This window comes from Podarcis gaigeae (genome assembly GCF_964106915.1).
Source record: "Podarcis gaigeae genome assembly, chromosome: 12".
Taxonomy (NCBI): domain Eukaryota; kingdom Metazoa; phylum Chordata; class Lepidosauria; order Squamata; family Lacertidae; genus Podarcis; species Podarcis gaigeae.
The window spans coordinates 59,162,302-59,190,010 of record NC_139688.1 but is presented as its reverse complement, the minus strand read 5'-3'; the positions used below and the strand labels follow the sequence as shown (position 1 = coordinate 59,190,010).

General features: G+C 47.6%; 1 protein-coding gene across 2 annotated transcripts in view; it reads left to right on the top strand.

The window, feature by feature from the left end:
- The window catches only part of EGFR (epidermal growth factor receptor), a 151,295-nt gene extending 143,572 nt beyond the window's left edge, over positions 1-7,723 (top strand). For both annotated transcript variants that reach the window (XM_083706255.1, XM_083706254.1), the window contains exon 28: positions 798-7,723. In XM_083706255.1, the coding sequence (XP_083562381.1) occupies positions 798-1,174 (377 nt within the window). In that variant the 3' untranslated portion in view covers positions 1,175-7,723. The remainder of the gene's footprint in view (positions 1-797) is intronic.
- The last annotated feature ends 19,986 nt before the right edge of the window (positions 7,724-27,709 follow it).

Here is a 27,709-nt window from a genome sequence, read left to right as displayed (position 1 = left end):
ATTGCTTAAATGTTATTCTACTTTGTCAATTTATAAGCAACAGTAACTCTCAGGGCACTTGCATTAAAATAAGAAAAACAAAGAAATAAAGGCTCAGAAGCCTTGGCAAAAAAAACTCAAAAAAACACGAGACCTACCAAACCTATTGGCAAGCAAGCAGGGGGTAGATATATCTGCGATTACAGGCATGTTGCTTCTGACTGCCCAACAATGCCTAGAATTGGTCTTTGACATCATAGGTTCATGTGCCTAACGGGAATTTTGATGTGCACACAGTTGTATGCTAAAAAGGCATATTAAATGTGCACAGCTTATATGGAAGGGGAAAAAACTAATGTGAATAAAATAAAGGAACCAAAAGCTGCAATGAGAGTACATTGTACATATTAAACAAAACCCCAAAAGCATATTAAAAGTATCTTATTAAGTTCCAAGTGAGAGGATTTTAGAAGTAGCCAAAGAGCTCACAGCTCAATTATATGCAAACTGATTTAGGTCAATCCTGTCAGTCCCATATGTTGAATCACAATTTGGCCACAGAATCATTTTGTTCCCTAAAATGCATTGTCATGAGAACTGCAATACCCACAGGAAAATTTTGTTTTCTTGTCCCTGGATTAATTTCCCCTTGTGCTCCTATATGAACATGATTAGCTCTGGTTACGCTCCAGAATGTTCTGTCCGCCTTTCACCTACTGAAGGGCATATCTAGTTCTTTGAAATTATTTCCTTATTTGACTGAAGATAATGTTAAGTCATGCATTTGCCAATCTTAATTCTCTTGCAACCATTTTCAGAATACGTGAACCAGCTAGTGACCAAAACACCACCTGCTTCTGTTGTGCAAAATCCAGTCTACAACAATCTCTCTCTTACTATTGAGCCTAAGTCTGTGGCTGATTCAAACCATCAGAATTCCCGCAGTACAGGACTGGACAACCCTGAATATCTCAACACAAGCCTCTCTCCGTTTGCTAACACAGTTTTCAACAGCTTGCCCTACTGGGATCAGACAACCAACCACCAAATAAATCTGGACAATCCTGATTATCAGCAAGACTTCTTGCCCAAGGAGAACAAAGCCAATGGCATCTCTAAGCTTCCTGCAGCTGAGAATCCAGAATATCTCAGGGTAGCAGCACCAAAAGTTGAATACATTCAAGCCTCGGCATGACTACCAAAAGAGACCTCTTGTGGCACCAGAAATGCAGGTGACATTGCTGGCCGCTATAGAAACAGATGAGAGCAGCTGCAACATGCCAACATGCGCATTTTTCCTTCTGTATGTGCAAGTTGATTTCATCCAGTTTGCTTAGGACTTCTTCTGTCTTTATCAAAGACGTGATATGGAAAGAAAAGACAGCATCCAGCAAGCAAGAAATTGTTGCTGCATTCATTTATTTTCTTTACAAACTATATTGGATTACAGCCTATATTTTGTAAACATTTGTGATATTTTTAAGAGCTTTTGTGAGATCAAGAAGACCAGATACTGAACTACTTCATGTCACATGGATCATTTGAGATGGAGAGAGGTGACACAAGATATTTCGCTGTCTCCTAAGCTTGTCTGTCATAAGATTTTAAGAAAAACTCCCTATGCATTGGTCCGGGTTTTCTTATACAAATGAGAAGAAAAAGGCACTTGGGGAAAATGTGGAGATTCTGCTTAAGATATTTCTCAGAAAATAAAACAGGTTGCAGAGAATGTGATCAGCCCTGGTCAGCTTAGCAAAAGAACATGCCTACAGCACGCACTGCCACCTGACCACTACTGTTGGGAACTCACTAGACTGTCTCTGAAATGCTCACCAAAGGCGTGGATGGCATTGGGGGGGGGGGTCTTGTCTTCTGACTCCAATATTTTCTCTAGAGTTATAAAAAATGAGTTTTAAAGGTTTGACTAAAAAGCTTTAAATGAGGAGGGGTGCTTTTAAAAAACAAAACACATTCCCAGTTCACTGCCTTGATGGCATTTAGACAATTAGTATAAATTTAAACAGTGAGGAAATGCAAAGGTTGCAATATGGCTGAAGTAGTCTGAATATGGTTCACACTATTCTCCTGCACAAGCCCTGTAGGAATTAATACTTTTGCTAAGCTCCCATTTAATAAATGAAGTAAGTGTGTGCAGGAGAAGTTCCTATTGAGTTCTAATTTACTGGTGTGAGTAGTGGAGAGAGAATTAGTTACAGCCCTACAATGATTTTTTTCTTGAATAAAACACCAATTAATGCACAGCGATTATATTAGGAAAGCAGGGGTTTGGGATTAATCACCTATACTTGATCACCAAAATTTTACTCACAAATGCACTGATATTGCAAGAATTTCAGACCAATCCAGTGATTATATGTGAAAGTACTATTAGTCTTGTAAACTTGTGGATTCATTTTCACCTTCTGCAGTGCAGCCCCAAATCAGCAGCCAAGCTGATTTTGAAATTGAAATTACCTTTTTCCTGTTACACATGGAAGGTGTTTCAACAGATAGCTTTCATTGTTCTACTATCCCTCACCAAGCCCCAAACTCATATAATATCATGACAACAAATTTGCATTGAAAGTGAGAGGGAAATTAACAAACTATTGATAGTTTTTCTTGAGCCACTTGGCCCTTGTAGGACGCATTCAATGCAAAATAACGTACGTGGCTCATGTTGTGATGCAATACGGTCCATAAATGAGAACGCTTCATGTACTGTAGCTTAAAATTGTCTCTCTGTTATTAAAAGTAGAACAACCGTCATAATAGTAAGCAGACTCAAGCCATTTTCTTTGAACTTACGTTACTGTAATGGTGTTCAAAAATATGCACTGATTCTGACCCACCTACCTTCATTCCATCATACAATTCCTCAGGCCGCGTTTCAATTAAATTTACTTTGGCTTCTGATTTGATTAGATCCACTGAGGTATCTCATGTTTTATATTTAAAAATCCACCTAAACTCACAGCCTTTAAAATCATTTATCATGATTTTATAATTCTAGAGTTGAAAGGGACCCCAAGGGTCATCTAGTCCAACCCCCTGCGATGCAGGAATCTCAGCTAAAGCATCCACGACAGATGGTCACCCAACCTCTCCTTAAAAACCTCCAAGGAAGGAGAATCCACAACTTCCCAAGGTAGACCATTCCACTGCTGAACTGGAACACACGAACACACACACACACAAACACACACACACACACACACACACACACACACACACAGATATATAATTTAATTGCTTACTACTTCTGTTTTATCAAATTGTGGATTTATTTCCTAAAAAGATTAAATACATGAAGAAATCACATTTGTTCTGCATAGTAGTTGGTTAGGCCCTGGGCCTTGAGATTACTCTTCCAGGTTATTGGACAAAGTTATTGTTCACAACAGTTCATTTGCAATGTGCCATCCTCCTTCCACTCTCATTGGGGATTTGGAGCTATAATGGCTCTTCCATACCCCCCACCCCCGGCTGCACCAGCGTTTTTCCTTCAGGGAACCTAGGCCAGTGCATTGTATAAATAACTGAGTGGCATCTGTTCCCACATTAGTTTGGGCTTCTATGTCAGTGGCATTTAGGGGAGCCGCTCCCCACTTTCTCCCACACCACTGGAGTAAGGCTCTGCTTATTGCAATAAGGATGAATTGATACAGTGCCTTTCTCCCGCTTGTGATTTACATTACAAACCTCTTATATAAAGTTGGTACAGAACTCAGTCTTGTGAGCGCATCCAAAATGAGTTGGAATACCAACAAGCCTGAGGCAAAAATCACAACATTGGTAATGATCTAATTGTTGTGTGTGGAGACCAGTTCCTCTTCAAGAGGGGTTGTTTACACACAGGTACTAAAACATGTTATGTGAATTATTGTCGGGGGGGCGGGGAGACCATAGCTTCCTTGCCATACCTCTATACATTGCACATTAGACTGTCCCACATGCATGTTTCCAGGTGGACGGAGTATAAATAATAAAATTATTAGTAGCAGTATTTCTTTCTCAACTTCCACAGCACACATGCACCAACTGTACCAGTTGAATGAAAGCAGTTAAGTTTTGCAGGTAGTTGAGATGTCTTCCATGTGTGCACCAGAACATTATGCAGCATAAAAAAACCACATATATGCTGGTCATGTGCAATGATTCCTACACTGGAATCTCGTATTAATTCCTGCACCAAAGGTGTTTTTAGATACACAGTACATGGTGACGGCAGCAGTGCAAGACCCTTTGCATTTCCTGACAAGCATTTCATTTTTCAGACCTAGAAGTTCCGTACAGGCAATAGCACAAAAACTGCCACCTACCTCTTCAATGTCAGCTGTTGTTAACATTGCTCTAATTTTTCTATGATTTACATTTCTCTGTGAGAAAATATTTTAGGTGGGACAAGTGAGCATTGTCTTTTCTTTTTGCACCTCCTCGTTCTTGTCAAAATGTGTAGTAAAAATTTTGTGAACTTTATAAAAAATTCACTGTTGGGATAGCACTTAAAAAGTTTTATAACAATCTTAAATCACCATGAATTTGTGATTTTTTTTTCCTACTGAAAACTCATTTCATATTTTAGTTCCCCAATATTTTTCACTTCCTTTGCTTTTTGGGGTTTTGTTGTTGTTCCAGCACCTGACTTTCTAGGGTATAGAATTCTTAGGACCAAAGATAATGTCTAATTTTCTTGTTTTAAATAAAATAACATTCATCACTATTTTCATAGGTTCTTACTTAATAGTGAATCCAGGAGTTTTTGGGACAAAACAAACTCTCATTAAAACGAGTATTTTTAATATCTAAGGACTGGCTGAATATATATATATTAGCATTAAAATATGACCAGTCTGCAGATAACCAGGGGGATGCTATAGGCCTCAATGCTATATTCATTTTCCTGAGAACAGATCCCATTGAATTCAATAGAGGACTGACTTTTGAGTAGACATGCATAGGATTGCAGGCATATTCAAATAACAAGGCCCATTTCTTTCAGCTGTTGTTGTTAGATTTACTTTTAAATATTTTGATAATGAATGGCATAGTGAAATATGACTGCTCATATACCCGTTTCTGCATTATATACCACATCTAGTTTGGATTCTACATATATGCACGCATACACTTTCACTTTTTTGTCGTTAATTTGTGTCCAACAAGTTCTATTTGGGATTTCCCATTTGAGCAATAAGAATTTCTCTATGGCACAGCATAATTTGCTAACGTGTGTAAGACTCTCTTGCAAAACTAAATGTTAGTACAAATAAAGGGTTTGATAAGCATTGTTCCGTTTCAGTTGGAATTGTACGGGAGTAAGACAGACTGAACTCTTCTGTCTTTTCAGTATCCGGGATCCAAAACTGGTGGCAAAACTCCATAAAAATGCATAGATTGTTTGTCTCCACTGATGTTAAGCTATAAATGGATTTTGATGCCTTGCCAGGGGGCGGTTTCCTTTATGCACAGAAAAGTAGAGAAAAATGTAATGAATACATGTCTTACACCTAGGTAGTTTCTATAAAAAAGAATGAAACACAGCTATTTTTTTAAAAAAAACCCCAAACAAACACCAATTTGATACATGGTTTGGCTAATTTTGTGTTGTTTTTGCTACAAACAATGAATCTTGAAAGCTTCTAGAATCAGATTTCTACCTATCCCCAGTCCCTGGATCTAGAATTGTGCAATTATAGTATATCATCTTGTACACAAACGACCAATATATCTTCCATTCAAGCCCCATTTGAAGCACATGAGAAATGCTTTGTGCATCATCACTTACAGCATCTTAGTAGTCAGGAAATACCTAATTTTCATCTCGCTGCATCCATTGAGTCTTGAATTGATTTACTGTGAACGATACAAGGTCAAAGCTGTGTATCACTTTGAGAAAAGGGAGACGTGCATACATAATAGAGCTGGGCCTGCCATTAGGCAGAGTGAGGTGGCACCTCAGGCAGCAGATGGCGAGAAAATGGAACATTTGTTAGTTATTCAGAGGACAGATCTATCAGTGCCATATGGCTTGTCATGTGGCCACTGACTAGCCTTTTGGCCTCTCATGCAGCAGAGGGTGCTCTCCTGACACCAGTGTCCAAGTAAAGGTCAGCTGCTTTTCTGGTCAGCTTCTGCACGTGGAATGGGTAGAGCAACACCTTGTCCTTCAGCTCAGGCAGCAAAATTTATGGGGCCAGCCCTGGCACAGAAGCAGATTTGGGTGAGTGTCTGCATGGTGATGCTCATCTAAGCCCCATACATGTCTCTATGAGAATAGGGGCCACATCCTCCTCCAGAGTCTCTACTTACAGGGCTGGCCCAAAACATTTTGGCACCTGAGGTGAACCACAAAATGGTGCCCCACACACCAGGGGATGAGGGATGAGTGAACCTCTACTTTGGGTACAGAGGGAGGTCAAATCAACCTTACCTGATGGTTGAAGAGGAGTGCACTGCAGAGGCAGCGGGTGAGGCATTCCTTGGAGGCTGAATCTGCTGCCCCGGTGGATCCTGCTGCCCCGAGCCGGTCGTCTCACCTTGCCTCATGGATGGGCCAGTCCTGTCTGCTCATGATAAAGAGGTGTATTAAAGATCCTATGGAACTAGTCCCATATTTGTATTAGTTCAGTGAAGTTGTGATCAGCTTTATGTAGGGAATAATATAGATTATATTCAGTAGTGTATCTTTAGGTATAGGGTTCAAACCACCAATAACAATTCCACTGAAATGCATGGAGGTAATGCAGGATTACTGGGGCACATGTCTACATGAGCATTGTAAAGTTACTCACTTATGAAAGCACAGTTGTAAAAATAAAAGCCACATTTTGTATTGCTAAATTGTTTTTAGTGTTGATTTTAAAACTTTGTATATTCAGTGAAATAAGATGTACATAATTATTTTCCATAGTTTTTAATTTTTCTTGTTTTTTGTTTTTTGAGGATGTATGGTGATATCACTCACTGTAATAAAGTGTATTGTGTTGAATGGGAAAGGAATATTCTGACTGGCTTGTAAGCGGAAGCTTTTATGGAATTACTCAGTGCTTTTTTCCCTAGAAAAATAGTGCTGGTACTCACCATGAAGTTGTTACAGTATGTGCCACACTTTTTAACAGAAAAAAGAGATGCCAGGACTGCGTACCCTTGAGAACCCCCTGGGAAAAAGGACTGGAGTTGCAGATTATAAGAGCTCTTTGATTTCCCTTTTGAGTCTTGAAAATGGATCTGCATGGGAGCTAACTAGAAATTTTGAAAAAATTGACTTAGGTCAAATTATAAAACATATTCCATCAAAAATGGTAAAAAAAAAATCTTAGTTAAATAATTAGGAGCAGAGTCTCCCCAGCCCAAAGAATGGTGAGGTGTCCAGCATTTCCCCGCTTTCCTAGCACAGAACTGCAATCCCAAGGGTTCTCTGGGAAGAGGGAATGACTGTTAAACCAATTAAATCTAGAAATGCATTCATGAAATGAATGTGCTCTCTGGGTAAGTCCCTGCTATGTAGAACTGGTCTATTTTTGAAAATTCTTTGATAGGTGAACTTTGTACAAAGAAAAATAGGCACTTTATAAAGTTTTCTTTTAGACCCTCCTTTCCAAGATGGAGGCAGCATAAGCTATCATGATTGTTTTTATGTAATAGACAATGTAGTCTTAAATCATATTCCTTCTTTTCAAACATGACTGTAATGTGTTTTTGAAGCATGGCCATTTTACTTAAATAAAGCCTTGAAATAATCCTCCTACGTATGGTTTAATTTATATTTAGATGTATGAATGAAGAGCATTGTTGGAGACTGGGCCAGTAGTCATTTATGTTACTGATGCCCCTAGAGTAATCACCACCCTGTTGCTCTGGTTGTTTTTATTTATTTTTTATTGTTGTTGTTGTAAGTCTTTGCATGGTATACATATGTGCTGACAAGGGAGCAGCCTGCACCATGAGGTGGAAGGGAGATGAACAAATGAAACTAACCTCTGCTTGTTGCCACAGCAGCAACCAAGTGGATAATGTTTTCTCCTCCGGCTTCTTTCACTCAACAACCCTTTGGCCTTCTGGACTAGATGGCCAATCCTACTCCCTGGAGTTAGTAGAGTTTTTAAAGAGCTAGTAGCCCCAGAGAATCTCTTACGTCCTGCTGAGCCTCCGGGATGAGTCTCAGTCTTTGGGATGCCAGAGGCCGCCTTCCGCTGTAGTCTATCAGTCACTCCTGCTTTAGCTATTCACAGTACTAGATCTTTTCTGTAATGAATTTTATTTTTCATTTTCACAATTTACAAATATTTTAACATGAAAAACAAAGTCTCTACAACTTCAATTTTCATTTCCTTCAACTTCCTTTCTGCGGTTACTTAATTTGTATCTTTTTATTACTGCATGTCATTTTGTTTGCCTGGGCAAGGACTGTGTGTACCAAAACTAGTACAAAGATGAAATGTGTGTTATTGTTCCAACCACTTTGCACCACTGGGATTTGGCTTCTAGAAGGTGGCCTGGATAGGACTGAATTTTTTAAGAGGCCACAAGGTTTTATAACAGCCTTCCCCAACCTGGTGGCTTCCAGATGTTTCAGACCACAACTCCCAACAGCCACAGCCAGAACACCCAGAGCTGATGGGAGGTGTAGTTCAGATGGAGACCAGGTTGCAGGATGCTGGTTTAGAATATTGTTCCAGAAAGGGGCCACTAGGGGCGCATCAGAAGATGGCTGACAATAACATCTCTCCGACCCACAGGGGGTAATTAGGAGGCTGTGATGGCAGTAAATAGCCTCCCTACCCCCCCCCAGGATTGTAGGGGGGCTGCCCTTGCCTGCTGTGCCCTATACAACCCCCGAATTTGAGGGGATGGGGGCACTAGGCAGAATGCCCTCCTGTGGATTTCGGCGCTCCTGGACGCAGTCTCTGATCCGCGCCGCTAGCTGCAAGAACTTCAAAAGGAACAATTAGGAAGAAGCGAATGCACATATTTCAAGGAAGGAGGGGGAGTAAAGACTGCTAACTGAAGAGTTCTCTGATAAACAAGACGAGTCGGAAGAACAAGAATCAATCTTGAGAAGACAGCCAAGACTCGGTATGGCAAAGGGACTGGATGGGGGAGGGGGGAAAAAACCTTTCTTTCCTCTATGTGATTAAACAAGAACCCCTCCCCCACAAGTCAGAAATACCGCTTTAATGACTTAAGCTGTGGATTTACGACTGTGTGGAGATAAAGTTTCTAACCAAGGCATGTTTTAAGAAAAGCGTGGAAAGTTTAAGAGCTCTGGAATGACGCAGTTCAAAATACCGTCGCCATATTGGTAAGCCCTGTCGGAGGACTTGAGTCTGGGAGGAGGAAAGAGCTGTGAGTGAGACTCCTCAGTGGGACTTAAGAACGACAGACCCTGAGATTAATGATGGAAAGAGCGATGTTATTTATGAAAGTGGTGATATATGGAAACCATCATGATATGAGGATTGGTCGAACGGAAAAATCCACACAGGATATAATTGGTGTTTATCTGCTTAAAGAGATTATCAGAAGAGAGCATAAAGGAAAAAGGAAAAATGTACGAACAAGATGAGATGTGGAAACAGCAAGATAAGCCTGGATAGAATTGTGAACTTTATCTGGACTGATTTGGATATGAACGCAGTAGCAAGAAGATGATCGGAATCCCCCTTTGAAACTTGAAATATGGGTCCCCTCAACAAAAATTTAAAATTCGGCTTTGTAATTTGGAATTTATGTGATGTGATGTGATTTGATTTGATTTGATTTGATTGGTCGGTTAATAAAAATTATATTTTTTTCAAAAAAAATAGAATATTGTTCCAGAAACCAAGGAAGAGTGGCCGATAAAACTGGTGGACTATGCTGAAATGGCAAAACTCACTGGGAGAATCAGAAACCAAGAAGAAACAACTTTTAACAAATAATGGGGGAAATATGCAAATTATTCGAAAAGTTATTGTAAACAATTAAATTCATTAGCAAGATTATCTTAAAACTCGTAGTTAAAACTATTGACTAAGAAAGAGTCAGTGCTTTTTTCCCCCCTAAAATATTTTAAGGGTACTCTCATTTTCCTACTCATTTTGAAATACTGCCCCTCAATGAGGCCAAACTTAGATTCACAAAATATTTAGGGGTATGTGTACCCCTGCGTCCCCCCAGAAAAAAAGCACTGGAAAAAGTGATAGAGTAAATGAAAATGGTCTGTTGAGGAGAAGCAGGAAGAAAATTATAACTGAAGGAATCATTAAAGGGGGGAGGGAAGTCAAATGAGATATTTGTATTGAACGTCTTATAAAAAATAAAAACTGGAAAATAAAATATTAAAAAATAATATTGCTTTAGCAATACTATCTTATTAGAGCTACTCTTCAGGTGAAATAAAATGGGTAACTGTATTTAATGTGTCTAGGATTGTTGGTTGTTGTTTTTAAAAGCAGCTTGTGTGAGTGATCCAGGATTGGAACTAAGACATGTGGGAAGTGGGATTTAACCCTTTCCCCACCCCACACCAAAATCCCATCTTGAGGTTTCTATTTGCCAATAGCAACTTTTTACCTGCAGCAAATAGCAGCTTTAAGGGGGCAAATGTATCGGAACAAGGGTTAAAAGTCTTTCCCACATGCCACATTCCTAATTCTGATAGTGTCTGCCCCCCTGTCCTCCTGCCTCCCCCCCCCCCCAGGCCTGTAGTTCGTCCCTTAGGTTAGTATTCTGTCACAAGGTTTTGTGCAGCTTGATTTCCAACAATGGTCAGAGTGGCTCATTAAGCTGCCAATGACATGCACCTGTGTGTTTGCTATTTGCTGAACCTGTATTGTCACACAAAGGGCATGGGAACCAGGAAACAAAAAAGTCAGTGCTTCCTATTGCCTATTTTATCTGACTTTTACAAATCTTCAACTGCTCAAAGCTCTATCCCAAGTCCAAATACGTAGAGGTGCAAGAAAGAGAGCTTGTGCACAGAAATCTAGCTTCCTATAAACTCAAGCAATTTAGTTCAGTCTGGTCTTGAACCCAAAATCTATTTCCAGTGGATGTTTCTATGATCCCTCCACCCTGAGGCTTCCAGCAAAAAATCCTGACAAGCAAGGTTAAGTTCAAAGCCCATAAAAACAAATACCCTATTAAGCCAGCAGGTTTCCAAAATAAATGTTTCTTGATGATCAAGTAGATTACAACAGATCTGTCATGTGAACTGGCAGCCTCAGAAGGCATACAGAAGACACTGTGTGACTCTGGCTGTGCTACAAGCATTTTGGTAGATCTCTGTGGTACATCTCTAGACTACAAAGACCACATAATCAGTCATTAAGTCTTCTGAAAGTTGGTTCTCATCAGATATACATTGGTGGCTAAAGGCCTGTCTAGCAAGCACAAATTTGTTATCGGTGAGATGTAAGCAGATACTATGAAAGCTTTCTGGAATTTGAACCAAGGTGCAGAAATTAATATTAGCACAATGTTTTCAAATCAGGTGTCACAGAGATAATCATATGTAATCCATATCAAAAACAAACAAGCCCTTCTGGTTTGCTTTACTCAAAAGCCCTGCAATCCCTGGGGGGCAGGAAGAGGGTGAACTGACTTCTTGTGCACGGATGGGGGGTTGGGGGGGGGAGGCCTGCACCCAGTTGCACGCAGTGGAGGAAGGTGCGCTCCACAGAAGTGCAGGGAAACTCAAGGATCCACTTGCCTTAAGATGATTCACGTCCCTGGAGCCTTGTATCCCTGCCCTTGAGATGCCCCCCTGCTTACTCTGAAGGGGAGCTAATTGCACTAGAGTCAAAGAGACACTGTTCTCTCCCCCAGGATCTGGGGATATCTCCCTCTTCTAAAGTATTGCTTATCCCAGAGATGTTCAACCGTTTTGGGTCCACAGCTCCCTTGACCAACTACATCATTTCTGTCTTACAGTAACTGCTATTTATCAGAATAAGCAACCAGTTCAATACTAAATCTTTGATTTCATTATTATGTAGCAAAACAAGAGGCAGCATACTATAAATCCCTGAGCTTTTTTAGAAGCGCAGATTTTCAACCAGCCTGTACTTTTAATAGAAGTACCGTTAATGCGCACACATTAACATGAGATCGGGTTTGTCTCAGTGCTGTGAAAAGCTTCCCCAGCTGATTTCTGCCCATTAGTTGTTGGCATCCGTCAGTCTGTCTCAGGAATCAGTGGAGGAACGCTCCTTTGAGGATGAAGTCAAACCATTGCTGTAAAGACCAGTACAGGAGAGAGATGTTTTATTGCAGCGGGGGCAAATGAAGACAGTTGTGCTGCTTAAGATGAGTGTTTCTTCTCTCTGTGCTCCTCCCAGCCGTCATTCCTTCTCAGGTCACTGCTATTAATGCATGACCTGACTGACTGACTGTCCCCAGGCAAGGGTTGATGCTACCAGCCTTCGTGTCATGTTTGTAACATTTTTGTAACACAGAGAGTTGGTCTGCCAGTGGGCCTAGTGGATGAGGACAGCTCCCTGTGGAGTACATCCTTGGGGATCCTGCCATCTTCCATTCCGTGGACATGACCAAGCCAGTGGAGATGGTGGACATACTGGCCATTAAGATGACTCCAGGCCAGATTCTTCCCCCCCCCCCCCGCCATAAGCACCATTGCTTACAGATATAATCCGAATTGTTCTTATTAAGACTACAATCCTAACTACACTAATCTGGAAGTAAACCCTGTTGAACATAGGAAGATGCAAACATTTGTGGGATCAGACTGCACTTCTACCATCCTGTGAATGAAGGCGTATTAAACTCAGCAAGGTACACGTCTCAGTTGGCATGAATGGGATCAAACTGCATGTATGTTCCTGGCTCTACAGGTTGGTACCCTCTGGGTTTGGCATGTGCAAACCATATAATCCTGATCAAAGGCTTCTATTTTCCTGTTGTCATTACTTGGGCATACATGTTTAATGACCTTACTGCCCAGGTACATGCTCAGAAATGTCATATGGTATAGCCATTATAGGACTGTAACACTTCAAAATGTAGTTTCAGCATTTGCAATTATCTCTCATGCTTACCATATTAGGGAGAAGGCTTAGCTAGCATATTTCCCGGTGATATGCTAGCTTTCTAGATGCAGAGCATTTACTGGGGGGGGGGGGAATCAAACTTGTCATTCCCCCATCTGCACATAGGAGCCACCTCCTAGGGGTCAGGGTCCTTTCAGGCCACCAGTAATATATTTGAAACCAAACCCCCACCCCCCAGTTGATGGGCATAGCCATTCAAATGGTATGTGGTATGTTTTGTGATTGATTATGCAGGGCGGGGTTTACTTGACCCACCAATATCTTATTCAAGTTGGCACTCCTGCACCTGTACTATGTACTGAAGGGCTGTACTATGTAATCATTCTGAATACAGTGGTACCTCGGGTTACATACGCTTCAGGTTACAGACTCCGCTAACCCAGAAACAGAAACTGTGGGGTGGAGAGAGGATGTCATAGGGAGTACCTCATTTATGTGAGTAAATTTGGGGGGTGGGGAAGCCTGACCATTGAAATTGTACAGTGGTACCTCGGGTTACAGATGCTTCAGGTTACAGACTCCGCTAACCCAGAAATAGTACCTCAGGTTAAGAACTTTGCTTCAGGATAAGAACAGAAATCGTGCTCCGACGGCGCAGTGGCAGCAGGAGGCTCCATTAGCTAAAGTGGTGCTTCAGATTAAGAACAGTTTCAAGTTAAGAACGGACCTCCGGAATGAATTAAGTACTTAACCCGGGGTACCACTGTATGCACTTTAGCTTTAACAGTGTGATCCTATACATACCTATTAAGAAGTCAATCGCCTTGACTTCAATGAGAATTACTCTCAAAAAAGTGTACACTGGATTGCAGCCCAAGTGTTTGTGACCTTAGGCAACCTCAAGATTCCTTCCAATTCTGCAGTTTCATGAGAAGATGACTCAAAACAGCTTCCAGCACAGCGTTATTTACACATTTTCTGCTGTTTGTTTTAAAATCCTTTGTTCAAGCCTGGGAGCTCAGCTGAGGATGACTGAAGCATTTATACAAGCCAAATAACCTGCAGAGTAAGAATAAAGCATTTCAGAAATCTGTCAGCAGGCTGTGTGTGTGTGCAAATGAAGAACCGAGAGAGAGAGTTTTTGCTTCAAACATAAATCTCCTTAGTCTAGTGCATTTTTTAGCTGAATGCTATTAAAAAAAAACTATCCAAGGTGTCAGGGGCTCAGGAGCAGAGGCACAGGAGAGGGAGGAAATGGAGAGCGAGGGGGAGGAATCCGAAGGGAGCGTAGGCGGTGACAGTGATCAGAGGGATTCCATGAGCCTCTCCAGCGAATCGGAAGATTCACAGAAGGGAGTGCCGATGGCCAGGGCAAGGGGGGTGCCAAGGGGGAAACCCCAGAAGGAAGGGGCCAGCGGGGACTCCCAGAGCAGCAGTTGGAAATCAGGACCAGCTTCCCCACCAGAGCGCAGTGGGGGGGAGGAGTCCCAGGCATCGGGACCAGTGTTTTCACCACCAGCGAGAGGAGATGAGTCAGGATTGGCCACGCCTCCATCGGAGAGCGGGGAAACGGTCAAGAGGAAAGTTACCGGCTGGGCGCGCGCGCCAAGTTCAAATGTACAGGCGAGCGGCACAGCAGGTAGCCCGGATAGGGAGCCAGGTCCTAAAGCCCGCCAGAAGGAGGGGCAAGACTCAGGGGGGTCAGCGTCAGAAGAGTCCAGAAAGGAGGAAACCCCAGGGGGCAGAAGGACCCAGAGGAGGAAAGAACAACGGAAGAGGTGGAGTAAGACTAGAGTCTTAAACTGGTGTCTAAGAGGCGGAGACTCAGATGGAGCTTCGCCGATCTAGGTTCTAAGACGTAGAGTTGCACGCTGCGGTTTGGAAATGGAAACTAATCTTCAATAAAGACTTTTATACGTTATTACTGACTAGCGTTGGTCCTCTGTGAGCTGGGACCTGGAGGCAACTCTGACAGTAAGCTCCATCTCTTAAAAAAAAATAAAACCTCGCAACGTGAGTGGACGCAGCGAGGGGCGAAGATTGGTGCTTCGCGAGCTCACGAAGGCAGGACAAGATGACTACCGAAGAACAAATAGCAACCCTGCGAAACGCAGTGACACAACTTAACGTGGAGATACTAGCAGTCAGGAAGAGGGAAGACGAAGCAGCTGCTGTCTGCCAGGATCTGCGAACCAGGTTGGAAGTGTTGACTAAACAGGGGCTACCGGGACCCAGACCAGAGGGGATTGGGCTGGGAAAGAGAGGAGGGAGCCTTGTGTCTCATTTCGATGGGAATCTGCAGCAGTATCCTAACTTCAGAGCAGACGTGGTTTTCGCCCTAGAGTTGCTGGAGAAGGACTTTAGAGATGAGCAGGAGAAAGTAGGCTTCATACTAACGCATCTCCACGGAGACGCTAAAGCGTGGCTGCGGAATCTGTACCGGGATAAAGACCCAGCCCTCAAAAATGCAAAAGCCTTCCTTAAGGCGATGGATGCATGCTTTTTATCAGAGATTGATGTAGATATCGCCAGGAAAGAGATAAATGGATTGAAGCAAGGCAGGGCCACTGTAAGGCAATATCACTCCCGCTTTTTTGTTTTGGTCAACGCGCTGGGATGGGAAAAAGAGTCAGCTGCCGTCAGGGACCTGTTCTGGGAGGGGTTGAACGGGGCTGTGAAAGACGAAATTGCGAGGGGGGAGCGACCCCAAACCACTAAAAACGTGATCCAGAGAGCGCTTACGATTGGGGTGAGGCTGGAGGAACGTTCCTGGAGCAAGGACGAAGGGCGTTGGGGACGCACGCCAGCAAGAGCACCTCCTTTCTTTCCCAGGGAGACAGCGCGCACTCAATCCACGCCCCCATTGGGAGGGGGAGAGGAGCCGATGGAATTAGGTGGTGCCAAGGCTCAGTCAGCAGCCAGAGCCCTAACGCCGGGAGCAGTCAAACCGAAGCCTCCTAGAGGGAACAGGAAGTGTTACATCTGCGACAGTGCTCAGCACATGGCGAAAGAGTGTCCCCAGAGGATTCACAAGCACACTGCAGCCTCAGCGACAGTTACAGAAGTAGTTCAGCAGAGTGCACCACAGCAGGGAAACGACGAAGTCTGGCTGGAAGTGGAGCCACTGGGGCCCAGCCAGACAAGTCAGTGAAGCAGTCCCCAGGGATCTTACAGCCCACAGACCCCTTCCCACCCAGACCAGTGGTGCAACTCACGGCATCGCTTCAGCTGCCCACTGGACTCACCATGGAAGTCCCTATTACCATTGACTCTGGCAGCAATGCAGACTTTATAGGAGTGGATTTTCTCAAGCAACATAACGTAGCGCTCCTACCGGCCCCGATGCCCCTGAACGTCATCACGATAGACGGCAGAGAGCTACTGGGAGGACAAGTGCTGCAGCAAACACCGCCAATCGTGATGCGCATTGGTAATCACCGCGAAGTCATCAGCTTCAACGTCACCCACCTGTCGGACACGCCCATAGTGTTGGGCATGAGTTGGCTGGACAGGCACAGCCCGGCATTAGCATGGTACCAGCGTCAACTGACCTTCGGCTCCTCCTACTGCGCAGAACACTGAATCCTCGCTAACCAAGAAGATGAGGGGCACGAGGATGGACCACAGCTGCACTTAGGCATGTTGCAAGCGGTACCCAACAAGTACAAATAATTTTTGGAGGTCTTCTGCGAGAAGGAAGCGGACAAGCTGCCTCCCCACAGGCCATATGACTGCAAGATTGACCTCCTGCCGGGGGCGACGCTGCCGATGGGGAAACTGTATTCCATGTCTGAGGATGAACTGCAGGAACTCAGGGAGTTCATAGATCACAACTTGAAGCGGGGATTCATCCGAGAATCCAAAGCAGTGGGGGGCAGTCCCGTGTTTTTTGTGAAGAAGAGGGACACGCCCCAAAAGAGGCTTGTAGTTGATTACAGAATTTTGAATTCGAAAACCAAGCCCACAGCCTTCCCCATGCCCAAGATCGATGACCTGCTGGCGACGGTGAGGAAGGGGCGCATCTTTACCAAGTTGGATCTACGCGGAGCGTACAATCTCATACGCGTGCGGGAGGGCGACGAGTGGAAGACGGCCATGTTTACGCCGCTAGGCACCTATGAATATAGAGTTATGCCTTTTGGATTACAAAATGGTTCCCACTGTTTTCAAGCCTTCATGCACCACGTCTTAGCGGGTCTCCTCTACAAGAAGTGCGTCTGCTTCCTCGACGACATCCTGATCTTCTCGGCGTCGCAGGAGGCCCACGAGAGAGATGTCAAGGAAGTCCTGCAGAGGCTGAGGGAGCACAGGCTTTATGCCAAGCTGGAGAAGTGCCAGTTCGACGTGACGGAGGTGGATTTCCTGGGCTACAAGCTGTCCGACAAGGGACTCGCCATGGACAGCGCCAAGGTCCGCTCGGTGCTGGACTGGAAAAGCCCGCGCAATCGAAAGGAGGTCCAGAGGTTTGTCGGCTTTGCCAACTTTTATCGCAAGTTTATCAAGGGTTTCGCTATGCAGACGGCGGCCATCACCAACACCCTCAGCTCCAAGAAGAAGAAGTTCATCTGGACGGAGCAGGCGGAGCAGTCCTTTCAGAAGCTCAAGCGTCTCTTCGCGTCCGAAGAACAACTACTACATGTGGACCCCAGCAAACCCTCAGCAAGTCGGAGCAGAACTACACCATCTGGGACAGAGAGTTGCTGGCCATTCATGCAGCATTCAAGGCGTGGCGGCACTTCCTCATCGGAGCCAAACACACAGTGCAGGCCCGCACGGACCATAAGAACTTGGAGTACTGGCGCACGGCGAGGTTCCTAAACCAGAGACACATCCGCTGGGTGTTCTTTGCAGATTTCGACTTCAGGATAGAATACATCCCGGGAGACAACAACATCATGGCAGATGCGCTATCCAGGAAGCCGCAGTATCTCGAGGAAGAGGCACCGCCGGCGGCCAAGCACATTTTCGCACCGAAAGCGTGGGCATGCGCCTCTGCTACGGTGTACCTGGACGCAGTACGTCGCGCGCTGCAGACGGACTCCTTCGCACGAGCCAAGATGGAGGAGGTGCGCAGCGGCACAGCGAAGGACGACGAGTTCCAGATACGCGACGGACTGCTCATCCGCAAAGGGGCCCTCTACGTGCCGGGAGACGACCTCTGCGCGAGAGTACTGCAACAGTTACACGACGCGCCCAGCGCTGGGCACTTCGGCAAAGAGAAGACGGTGGAATTAGTAGCCAGAGACTTTTGGTGGCCCAAGATTCGGGGAGAAGTTGCGGATTACGTCAATAGGTGCGACACCTGCCAAAGGGCCAAGCCAGTACACAGGCCGCCGGTGGGACTGTTGGAACCGCTACAGACACCGCTCAAACCGTGGGAGAGGGTGGCCCTGGACTTTGTCACTGATCTGCCCAGCTCGAGGGGCAAAACAGCAGTACTCGTGGTAGTGGACTTGTTCACCAAGATGGCCCACTTCATTCCTTGCACGAAGGTGGCCACAGCGGAGCAGACCGCCAAGCTGTTCATAGACCACGTGTTCAAGGTGCACGGCCTACCACGGTCTATCCTGTCCGACCGGGGGCGCCAGTTCATCTCCAGCTTCTGGCAGAAGCTGATGGGCATCCTGAACGTCAAGGTCAGCCTAGCGTCGGCAAGACACCCGCAGACCAACGGACAAGCGGAGAGGGTCAACGCCATCATGCAGCAGTACCTGAGATGCTACGCGAACCAGCAGCCCTCGACCTGGGTGGACTACCTACCGCTAGCCGAGTTTGCCTACAACAACACGAAACACGTGTCCACGGGGGTGACACCGTTTTTCGCCAACAATGGGCGGCATCCCAGAACCTTCCCGGGTTTAGAGAAAGTGAGGGAGGGGGAGCCGCAGGGAGCAGAGGCCGTGGCAGCGGAGTTGCAGGAGATCCACGAGCAGCTCAGGAGGCAGTTAGAGATGGCGAAACAGGCTTACAAAGTGCAGGCAGACTGACACAGGAGGGTTGGGGAAGACATCCGGGTAGGAGACTGGGTCTGGTTAGCAGCCCAGGCAGTTACGGCCAGATCGTTGGCCAAGAAGAAGCTCGGGCACAAGCAGCTAGGGCCTTACCAAGTAGAGGCGCAGATCAACCCAGTGGCCTTCCGGTTAACACCCCCGGAGGGGTCCAGAATGCACCCGGTCTTTCATAGATCAGTGCTCACACCCTACAAAGAGCCCCACAGGTTTCAGGCACCAGGGACAGCGCCAGACCCACTCAGGGAAGCGCCCAAAAAGGGGGGGTCGCCGAGAAGGGGGCCACTCAACGAAGCCACTGAGATTTTAGACTCAAGGTGGGGGGAGGACGGGATTGAATATCTTCTCGCCACAGAGGACACCCCGGCCAGCGCCAACAGGTGGGTGCCGGATTACGCATTGGAGGAGCAGTTGCTCAAGGAAGAATTCCATACACTTTTCCCGCACAAGCCTATGCCGACGGGCTTTTTCGATGATTGTCTGTTCACACCCACACTCTCGGCCAGCACATTCCGGGGTTTCTCGTCAGCGGAGGACTCGGCTCCGGGAGGCAGCTCCCCAGAGGGCTCGCTCTCAGGTTTTGGCACGGGGGGATCTTATTGGTGGGAGGACCAACCCGAAGTGGGATGGCGCAGAGACGTGCCGGAGGGACCCTGCGAAGTGGCGGCACCTCAGGCGACAGGGGGAGAAGGAGTTGTGAGTGATTTGGGGGCGGCCTCAGATTTCGAACACACTGCCCAGGAGATGGAAGCGGAGGGAATCGCAGTCGACGAGCCCATGGAGGACTTTCCGGACTTCTCACGATGGCTGCACGCCTTGGGGGACGAACTGTATCCTGAACTCACCCCGACAACTCTAGAGCACCCGGGACCCGCACCTGAAGAGGGGGAGGGGGGAAGGGGGGCTTCGAGGGGGGGATGGATGTCAGGGGTTCAGAAGGAGAGACACAGGAGGGGGAACAAATGGAGAGTGAGGAGGAGGAGTACGAGGGGGGCGCAGGCAGTGACAGTGGCCAGAGTTATTCCACAAGCCTCTCTAGCGAATCGGAGGACTCACAGAAGGGAGCGCCGATGGCCAGAGCGAGGGGGGCTCCAGGGGGGAAGCCCCAGGAGGAAGGGGCCAGCGGGGAGTCCCTGAGCAGCAGTTGGAGATCAGGACCAGCGTCTCCACCAGAGCGCAGTGGGGAGGGGGAGTCCCAGGAGTCGGGACCAGTGTCCTCACCACCAGAGGGAGGAGAGGAGTCAGGTTTGGCAACGCCCACATCAGGAAGCGGGGAAACGGTCAGAAGGAAAGTCACCGGCTGGGCGCGCGCGCCAAGTTCAAATGTACAGGAGCGCGGCACAGCGGGGAGCCCGGGAAGGGAGCCAGGTCCTAAAGCCCGCCGGAGGGAGGGGCAAGACTCAGGAGGCTCAGCGTCAGAGGAGTCCAGGAAGGAGGGAACCCCAGAGGGCAGAAGGACCCAGCGCAGGAAAGAGCAGCGCAAGAGGTGGAGCCGGGCTAGAATCTTAAACTGGTGTGGGTGGAGCAGTGAGTCAGAGGGGACTTAGTCGGTCTAGCGTCGAGACGTGGGTCTGCGCGCCCAGAGCTTGGAAATGGAAACTAAACTTTAATAAAGACTTTTGTATATAACATCCACTGGGCGTTGGTCCTCTGTGAGCTGGGACCTAGCGGCAGTCCTGACACACGCGTACAAAATGCAAGTGGACAGACACTGGAGAGTTGGGGAGGACATCCAGGTGGGGGACTGGGTCTGGTTAGCAGCCCAGGCAGTGCCGGCCAGATCGTTAGCTAAGAAGAAGCTCGGGCACAAGCAGCTAGGCCCTTACCAAGTCGAGGCACAGATCAACCCAGTGGCCTTCCGGTTGACACTCCCGGAGGGATCCAGAATGCACCCGGTCTTTCATAGATCGGTGCTCACGCCCTACAAAGCACCTCACAGGTTCCAGGCGCCAGGGACAGCTCCTAGCCCGCTCAGAGACGCACCCACGAAGGGGGGCTCGCCGAGGGCGGAGCCGCTCAACGAGGTCACGGAGATTTTGGACTCGAGATGGGGGAAAGAGGGGGTTGAATATCTCCTCGCCAGGGAAGGTACCCCGGCCAGCGCCAACAGCTGGGTACCGTACTATGCCGTGGAGGAGCACTACCTCAAAGACGAGTTCCACGCACTGTTCCCACACAGGCCCATGCCGGCAGATTATTTTGACGAATATCTTTTCACACCCACACTCTCAGCCAGCACGTTTCAGGGGTTCTCTTCAGCTGAGGACACGACGCTAGAGACTAGCTCTCCAGAGGGATCGCTCTCGGGGTTTGGCACAGGGGGCTCCTATTGGTGGGAGGATCAACCTGAGGTGGGGTGGCACAGAGAACTGCCGAGAGGGCCGTTGCACGCAGCATCACCCCAGGCGACAGGGGAAGAGGGGGTCATGGGCGAGTTGGGGGAAGATCCCGGGTTCGAACACACCGCCCAGGAGATGGAAGCGGAGGAGATCGCCGTCGAAGAGACCATGGAGGACTTCCCGGACTTATCAGGCTGGCTGCACGCCACGGGGGACGAACTGTATCCTGCACTCACCCCCACAACACTGGAGCACCCAGAACCCGCACCTGAAGAGGGGGAGGGGGGAAGGGGGGCTTCGAGGGGGGGTGGATGTCAGGGGCTCAGGAGCAGAGGCACAGGAGAGGGAGGAAATGGAGAGCGAGGGGGAGGAATCCGAAGGGAGCGTAGGCGGTGACAGTGATCAGAGGAATTCCATGAGCCTCTCCAGCGAATCGGAAGATTCACAGAAGGGAGCGCCGATGGCCAGGGCAAGGGGGGCTCCAGGGGGAAACCCCAGAAGGAAGGGGCCAGCGGGGACTCCCAGAGCAGCAGTTGGAAATCAGGACCAGCTTCCCCACCAGAGCGCAGTGGGGGGGAGGAGTCCCAGGCATCGGGACCAGTGTTTTCACCACCAGCAAGAGGAGATGAGTCAGGATTGGCCACGCCTCCATCGGAGAGCGGGGAAACGGTCAAGAGGAAAGTTACCGGCTGGGCGCGCGCGCCAAGTTCAAATGTACAGGCGAGCGGCACAGCAGGTAGCCCGGATAGGAAGCCAGGTCCTAAAGCCCGCCGGAAGGAGGGGCAAGACTCAGGGGGGTCAGCGTCAGAAGAGTCCAGAAAGGACCCAGAGGAGGAAAGAACAACGGAAGAGGTGGAGTAAGGCTAGAGTCTTAAACTGGTGTCTAAGAGGCGGAGACTCAGATGGAGCTTCGCCGGTCTAGGTTCTAAGACGTAGAGTTGCACGCTGCGGTTTGGAAATGGAAACTAATCTTCAATAAAGACTTTTATACGTTATTACTGACTAGCGTTGGTCCTCTGTGAGCTGGGACCTGGAGGCAACTCTAACACAAGGTAATAAAATGTGGCCTGCCAGTGTTGTGCCAGGGAAGGCCTTATATATTGGCTCAGCTCCAGGAAAGGGTGTCTTCCCACCAGCCAGTCATGTTTATATAATGTTTGCAGACAGTTCATGGGCGTGGGCAGAGGGCAGGGGGGCGATTGCCCCCCTCCAAATCAAGTAAAATAATCAGAATATTTGAAATTGATATGCTTGCTGAGGTCCCTTTTGATGATGTTGTTACTCATTTTGCTCATCTCTCTTGCTCAGCCAGGCACCACTTGTACCATAGAGTGGTCATTCAGCGCCTTGTGGAGAGTAAAGACCTGGTTAAGGTTGACGATGACAGGGGAGCATCTCAATAGGCTTTGCTTACTGAGCGTGCACGGAAAAACTGCATTCAAAAAAAGGAGGGATTTGAGAAGGAAGTGCTGCCTCTTGTTTTGCTCCATAATAATGAAACCAAAACTTAGTATTGAACTGATTGCTTATTCTGATAAATAGTTACTGTAAGACAGAAATCATCATCATCATCTAAACAAATCTGATTTGCATCTTCATGACAATTTGGCTAGGCAGCTGAATGTGCTTTAAGACTTCAACCTTTTAAAAATATATCTGTCAGGGGCTCAGGAGCAGAGGCACAGGGAAGAGGGGAGATGGAGAGCGAGGGGGAGGAATCCGAGGGGAGCGTAGGAGGGGACAGTGGTCCGAGGGATTCCATGAGCCTCTCCAGCGAATCGGAAGATTCACAAAAGGGGGCGCCAGTGGCCAGGGGCAGGGGGTTCGCAAGGGGAACGCCCCAGGAGCAAGGGGGCAGCAGGGACTCCCAGAGCAGTAGTTGGAAATCAGGACCAGCTTCACCACCAGAGCAGAGTGGGGGGGAAGAGTCCCAGGTATCGGGGCCAGTGCTTTCCCCACCAGGGATAGGAGACGAGGCAGAGCTGACCACGACTCCATCGGAGAGTCAGGCAACGGAGGGGAGGTCAGGTCCGGCCAGTGTCACGGAAGAGGGAAGCAGTGATAGAAGCAGTGTAACGGTTAGGAGAAAGGTCACTGGGTTGGCGCGAGAAACAAGTTCAAATGTACAGGAGCGCGGGACAGCAGAGAATGAGGATTCTCTCCTCCTCCGGGTCCTAAAGCCCGCCGGAGGCAAGGGGAGGAGCTAAGCGACTCAGCGTCGGAGGAGTCCAGAAAAGGCAATGTCCCGGTGGGCAGGAGGACCCAGAGGAGGAGAGAACAGCGCAGAAGGTGCAGCAGGGCTAGGATCTTAAACTGGTGCGGAAGGGGAGGTGATTCAGACGGGACTTCGCCGATCTAAGGTCTAAGACGTAGGGCTGCACGCTCTGGCGTTGAAATGGAAACTAAACTTCAATAAAGACTTTTGTACATTACATCAACCTGGCGATGGTCCTCTGTGAGCTGGGACGTAGAGGCAGCTCTGACAGTAAGTCCCGTCTCTTTTGAACCTCGCAACGTGAGTGGACTCCGCGAGGGGCGAAGATTGGTGCTTCGCGAGCTCATGAAGGCAGGACAAGATGAATACCGAACAACAAATAACAGCCCTGCAAAACGCAGTGGCACAACTTAACGCGGAAATACTAGCATCCAGGAAGAGAGAAGACGAATCAGCTGCTGCCTGCAAGGATCTGCGAATCAGGTTGGAAATGTTGACTAAACAGGGGGCGCCAGGAACCAGACCAGAGGGGATTGGGCTGGGAAAGAGAGGAGGCAGCCTTGTGTCGCATTTCGATGGGAATCTGCAGCAGTGTTGGAGCCTGCCATTACAAGTGGCACTTCTTTAGGGTAAAATAAAGACGCTGAAAGCTAGCAACATTTGCATGATATGAGAGAGCAGCTCGTTCAGACTTCTTCTCCTCCCCGGTAACTTTTTATTGTCCTTTGTTCTGTCCAGCCGCATGGCCGTTTGCCAATCTCATGTTACCTCAGCCGGTCAAGCTTTTATTGCCCCTTTACCATATAAGGTAATCATTGCCCAGAGGAATGTCAGGGGGCACCCTGCAGTATTTACAAACCTCTGCCTCTGGCTTTATGACTCCCACATGCCCTCTTTCTTTATTTTTTAATCAGAGGCATATATTTCTGTTCCAATAGGATTATATCGAGTGTGATAAGCGACTCTTGTGAGACCGGATGCGGGCCGCGGACTGGAGAACCATGCAGTACACATAGAAATTAAAGAAGGAATACATTGTATATAGCAACACAAAATAATGCAAATAACTACTATAATAATCACTAAAATCAATAAATGTCGAAGCCAACTTCCATCCGGAAGCCAAGATTATAAGAATTCTGATTCCAAGCTGCATGGTAGGCTTCCTTTCTAGTTTATTAGCCATGCACTGATGTCACTCCTATAGCACTGAGATTGGTCACTGTATGTTCCTGTAAGAGAACAAGAGATATTAAACATGAATTTCAATGTATATTGACAGTTTGGATATATTCCCCATGATTCTTTCCCCTCTCTAATTTGAAAACAAATGGGGGCAGGCATACACACCCAACATTTAGAAGCATGCAATAAATCTTAATCATATCTTGCACAAAAATATTATTCCTCTATATCTTATGATAATTTTCTCCCCTAAAAGTCTTATTCAACAAAGCTGTTCTTATAGTTCAAGAGTGGCTGAGCCGTGGATGCTGCCAGCCAGAGTAGGATTCTGACGACTGCGGCTTGCCAGCTGATAAGGTGAAATATGGTGGTTTCAACTGGACTGGGTCGTCTGCTTCTCTTCCTTGTATGACGGTGCAACAAAGGATGGCGAGGCAGATGGTGGGGAAGGCACTTCCGCAATTGAAGGGACTCGCCATGGCTGCAAGCGTCGAGCTGGAACCCACAAAGGCTTGTCCTCTAGGTGGCGCATGCAGAAAGGTTTCAATGCTTCACCCACAAAATGTTGACAAAGTGTAGGGGAGTTCCACATGCCCTGAGGCAGGACAATCCACTGATATCGCTGGGTGGGCTGCGAATTGTTATATACTGGCAATGTAAAAGCAAACTGTTCCTGTCTGCTGGAGCCAGTGGGATGAAAACAGTTCAATGTAGCCAAAAGTCAATTGTTCAGAAATAAGCTGTTCAGAAACGAGATGGTGCCATTGCTGCGGATTTTTCTTTTGGTGGAGGCCACTGTTGTACCCACACTGAGGTATCAGTGATCTTGGTTTGCCACGCTGGAAACGTTGTATCGGTGGCTACAGGCTGGTTTTTATTTTGCGCTGCCACCAGCAGATGAGCTGCTGTACCTACAGACAGACAAATGCGAAGCATAGCTGCTGTGTCTGTGGCAGGATTGCGTATTATCGGGCGCAACGCAACCTTACAATCCTCATTTGCATTTTCAAAGGCCAATTGTTTGATAATTATTTGTTTGGCTTCAGGATTTTCAATTTGTCTACTCACTGCTGTAATCAGCCTGTCCATAAAGGAAGAATATGATTCTCTAGGTTCTTGTCTGATTGAACCCCACCTAGACTGGATACTGGAGGGTTCCGGGATTTTTCTCATTGCTTGTTGAGCAGCAAGAGCAGTATCCCTCAATAAGATCTGCAGCAGTGTGGCTTGCACTGAAGCCTGATCAAAGGGCCCACGCCCCATCATAGCATCCATCACATCTGCGAGGGTAAGATTAGGATTATTCCCTCTTGCTTGTTGCAGTAAAGCAGGAGCATAAGCACGGCAGGCAATTTCCCATTCATGGGCAAACAATACATGTCAGGGGTTCAGAAGGAGAGACACAGGAGGGGGAGCAAATGGAGAGTGAGGAGGAGGAGTACGAGGGGGGCGCAGGCAGTGACAGTGGCCAGAGTTATTCCACAAGCCTCTCTAGCGAATCGGAGGACTCACAGAAGGGAGCGCCGGTGGCCAGAGCAAGGGAGATTCCAAGGGAGAAACCTCAAGAGGGAGGGGCCAGCGGGGAGTCCCTGAACAGCAGCTGGAGATCAGGGCCAGCGTCTCCACCAGAGCGCAGTGGGGAGGGGGAGTCCCAGGAGTCGGGACCAGTGTCCTCACCACCAGAGGGAGGAGAGGAGTCAGGTTTGGCAACACCCACATCAGGAAGCGGGGAAACGGTCAGAAGGAAAGTCACCGGCTGGGCGCGCGCGCCAAGTTCAAATGTACAGGAGCGCGGCACAGCGGGGAGCCCGGGAAGGGAGCCAGGTCCTAAAGCCCGCCGGAGGGAGGGGCAAGACTCAGGAGGCTCCGCGTCAGAGGAGTCCAGGAAGGAGGGAACCCCAGAGGGCAGAAGGACCCAACGCAGGAAAGAGCAGCGCAAGAGGTGGAGCCGGGCTAGAATCTTAAACTGGTGTGGGTGGAGCAGTGAGTCAGAGGGGACTTAGCCGGTCTAGCGTTAAGACGTGGGCCTGCGCGCCCAGAGCTTGGAAATGGAAACTAAACTTCAATAAAGACTTTTGTATATAATATCCACTGGGCGTTGGTCCTCTGTGAGCTGGGACCTAGCGGCAGTCCTGACAATACACCTGCTGATGGGGGTAAAACTGTACGTGCCAAAAGCTTGATGTCATCTGGAACCCAACGTGGGGCTTGAGTTCCTGCTGGAGCACCAGCAGGTGGCACAATAACAGGGAATGCCATAGTATCCTGTGATAAGGAACAGGCAAGTACTGCACGTTGAAAAGGGGTAGCTTGTTCTGCCGCTGAAAGAGTAGGGTCATTTCCAGCCAAACCACTGTATTTTTGCAGGATTGGGTCCTCTGGTGAGGAACTGTAGTCTGGAGGTTTGGGGTCTGGGGCTGCTGGCAAAGCAAGTGCTGGAACACATGGCAGAACAGCATGCTGAATTAAAGAATTATCTCCAGCCATGGAGATATTTTTTGGTGATAAAGAGCCCATAGCATAACGAATCTTACACCAAGCATTTAAAATTCGAACACTGAAATTGGGGTGTCCATGAAAATATGTTCCAATCTTATCCCATTGCTATAGTTCCTGTCAGGACTGCCTCTAGGTCCCAGCTCACAGAGGACCAACGCCCGGTGGATGTAATGTACAAAAGTCTTTATTGAAGTTTAGTTTCCATTTCAAAGCTCTGGGCGTGCCGCCTCACGTCTTGACTCTAGACCGGCTAAGTCCCCTCTGACTCACTGCTCCTCCCACACCAGTTTAAGATCCTAGCCCGGCTCCACCTCCTGCGCTGTTCTTTCCTTCGCTGGGTCCTTCTGCCCTCTGGGGTTTCCTCCTTCCTGGACTCCTCTGACGCTGAGCCTCCTGAGTCCTGCCCTTCCTTCCGGCGGGCTTTAGGACCTGGCTCCCTTCCCGGGCTCCCTGCTGTGCCGCTCGCCTGTACATTTGAACTTGGCGCGCGCG